Source organism: Zeus faber (assembly GCF_960531495.2).
Source record: "Zeus faber genome assembly, chromosome: 2".
Lineage (NCBI taxonomy): Eukaryota > Metazoa > Chordata > Actinopteri > Zeiformes > Zeidae > Zeus > Zeus faber.
In genome coordinates, this window is record NC_137189.1 from 51,367,557 (window position 1) to 51,370,056 (window position 2,500).

General features: G+C 58.8%; 1 protein-coding gene across 1 annotated transcript in view; it reads right to left on the bottom strand.

The window, feature by feature from the left end:
* The window catches only part of enah (ENAH actin regulator), a gene marked incomplete at its 5' end in the record, with an annotated part of 66,728 nt that overhangs the window by 17,238 nt on the left and 46,990 nt on the right, over positions 1-2,500 (bottom strand). Inside the window, 1 exon segment of the mRNA XM_080024345.1 lies at positions 2,016-2,500. This exon segment is cut by the window's right edge and continues 211 nt beyond it. Coding sequence (XP_079880471.1) covers positions 2,016-2,500 — 485 coding nt within the window.

Sequence of the window (2,500 nt, forward strand, 5' to 3'; positions counted from 1 at the left end):
TACGTTAAAGAGGCTGGAGGAAAGTAACTACCGCTGAGAGGGAGGGAGGGAGGGAGGGAGGGAGACAGGTTGTGTTCCAAACCGTTCAGGATTTGAGTAAAACCTTCACATTTGATTGATTTGTGGATGTTCTGCTGTGTTTCCTCCACGCTGAGCTGCATGTTGTGTGCTGTGTGCTGTGGGCTGCATGCTGTGTGCTGCATGTTGTGTGCTGCATGTTGTGTGCTGCATGTTGTGTGCTGCATGTTGTGTGCTGCATGTTGTGTGCTGCATGTTGTGTGCTGCATGTTGTGTGCTGCGTGTTGTGTGCTGCATGTTGTGTGCTGCGTGCTGTGTGCAGCATGTTGTGTGCTGCATGTTGTGTGCTGCATGCTGTGGGCTGCATGTTGTGTGCTGCGTGCTGTGGGCTGCATGTTGTGTGCTGCATGTTGTGTGCTGCATGCTGTGGGCTGCATGTTGTGTGCTGCATGTTGTGTGCTGCGTGTTGTGTGCTGCATGTTGTGTGCTGCATGTTGTGTGCTGCATGCTGTGGGCTGCATGTTGTGTGCTGCGTGCTGTGGGCTGCATGTTGTGTGCTGCGTGCTGTGGGCTGCATGTTGTGTGCTGCGTGCTGTGGGCTGCATGTTGTGTGCTGCGTGCTGTGGGCTGCATGTTGTGTGCTGCGTGCTGTGGGCTGTGGGCTGCATGTTGTGTGCTGCATGTTGTGTGCTGCGTGCTGTGGGCTGCATGTTGTGTGCTGCGTGCTGTGGGCTGCATGTTGTGTGCTGCATGCTGTGTGCTGCATGTTGTGTGCTGCATGTTGTATGCTGCATGTTGTGTGCTGCATGTTGTGTGCTGCATGTTGTGTGCTGCATGTTGTGTGCTGCATGCTGTGTGCTGCATGTTGTGTGCTGCATGTTGTGTGCTGCGTGCTGTGTGCTGAAAGTTGTGGGCTGCATGTTGTGTGCTGCATGTTGTGTGCTGCATGTTGTGGGCTGCATGTTGTGTGCTGCATGTTGTGTGCTGCGTGCTGCGTGCTGCGTGCTGTGGGCTGCATGTTGTGTGCTGCGGGCTGTATGTTGTGTGCTGCATGTTGTGTGCTGCGTGCTGTGTGCTGCACGCTGTGGGCTGCATGTTGTGTGCTGCATGTTGTGTGCTGCATGTTGTGTGCTGCATGTTGTGTGCTGTGTGCTGCATGTTGTGTGCTGCATGTTGTGTTCTGCATGTTGTGTGCTGCATGTTGTGGGCTGCATGTTGTGTGCTGCATGTTGTGTGCTGCGTGCTGCGTGCTGCGTGCTGTGGGCTGCATGTTGTGTGCTGCGTGCTGTATGTTGTGTGCTGCATGTTGTGTGCTGCGTGCTGTGTGCTGCATGCTGTGTGCTGTGGGCTGCATGTTGTGTGCTGCATGTTGTGTGCTGCATGTTGTGTGCTGCATGTTGTGTGCTGTGTGCTGCATGTTGTGTGCTGCATGTTGTGTTCTGCATGTTGTGTGCTGAGTGCTGTGTGCTGTGGGCTGCATGTTGTGTTCTGCATGTTGTGTGCTGCGTGCTGTGTGCTGTGGGCTGCGTGCTGTGTGCGGCATGTTGTGTGCTGCATGTTGTGTGCTGCATGTTGTGTGCTGCCTGTTGTGTGCTGCATGTTGTGTGCTGCATGTTGTGTGCTGCATGTTGTGTGCTCATGTTGTGTGCTGCATGTTGTGTGCTGCATGTTGTGTGCTCATGTTGTGTGCTGCATGTTGTGTGCTGCATGTTGTGTGCTGCGTGTTGTGTGCTGTGTGCTGCATGTTGTGTGCTGCGTGTTGTGTGCTGTGTGTTGCATGTTGTGTGCTGCATGTTGTGTTCTGCATGTTGTGTGCTGCGTGTTGTGTGCTGTGTGCTGCATGTTGTGTGCTGCATGTTGTGTTCTGCATGTTGTGTTCTGCATGTTGTGTGCTGCATGTTGTGTTCTGCATGTTGTGTGCTGTGTGTGAGCTGCTCCAGGACCTGGCGAGCGAGCGGTGGTTTGGAACACAGCCTGGCGCTGGCTGGACTCCTTACCCGGGGGCTGGGGCGGGGAGGGGGGCGGCCCCTGAGGATTGTGGGAGTTCTCCAGCAGACCCGGCCCCGGTGGGGAGGGGGCGCGGGGCTCAGCGGCGGCGTTGGCGTTGGCGGGGGGCGCTGTGGAGGGAGAGGGTACAGCAGGTGCCTGGCGTGAGGAGGGGGGAGACGAGACGGAGGAAGGCGGGGGGGCCACGGGGGAGGGCAGGGGGGGAGGCGGGGGCGGGGGCGGCGTGGGGCAGGTGACGGCCAGCGCTGCGAACCCCGGCGACACCGTGACGGGGGAGGGGGCGGGGAACATGGGGGGGCCGCCAGGGGAGGGCGAGGGGGGCTTCTGGCTGAGAGGGGAGGGGGCGGGGATGGGGATGAGGGGCCGGGGGCCGGTGGCCTTCCCCGGGGGGCTGCTGATCATCACCGGGGGAGACGGGGGCAGCGGGGTGAAGTTACAGGCCGACCAGGCCACCGGCCTGGAGGGCTGGGGGGCC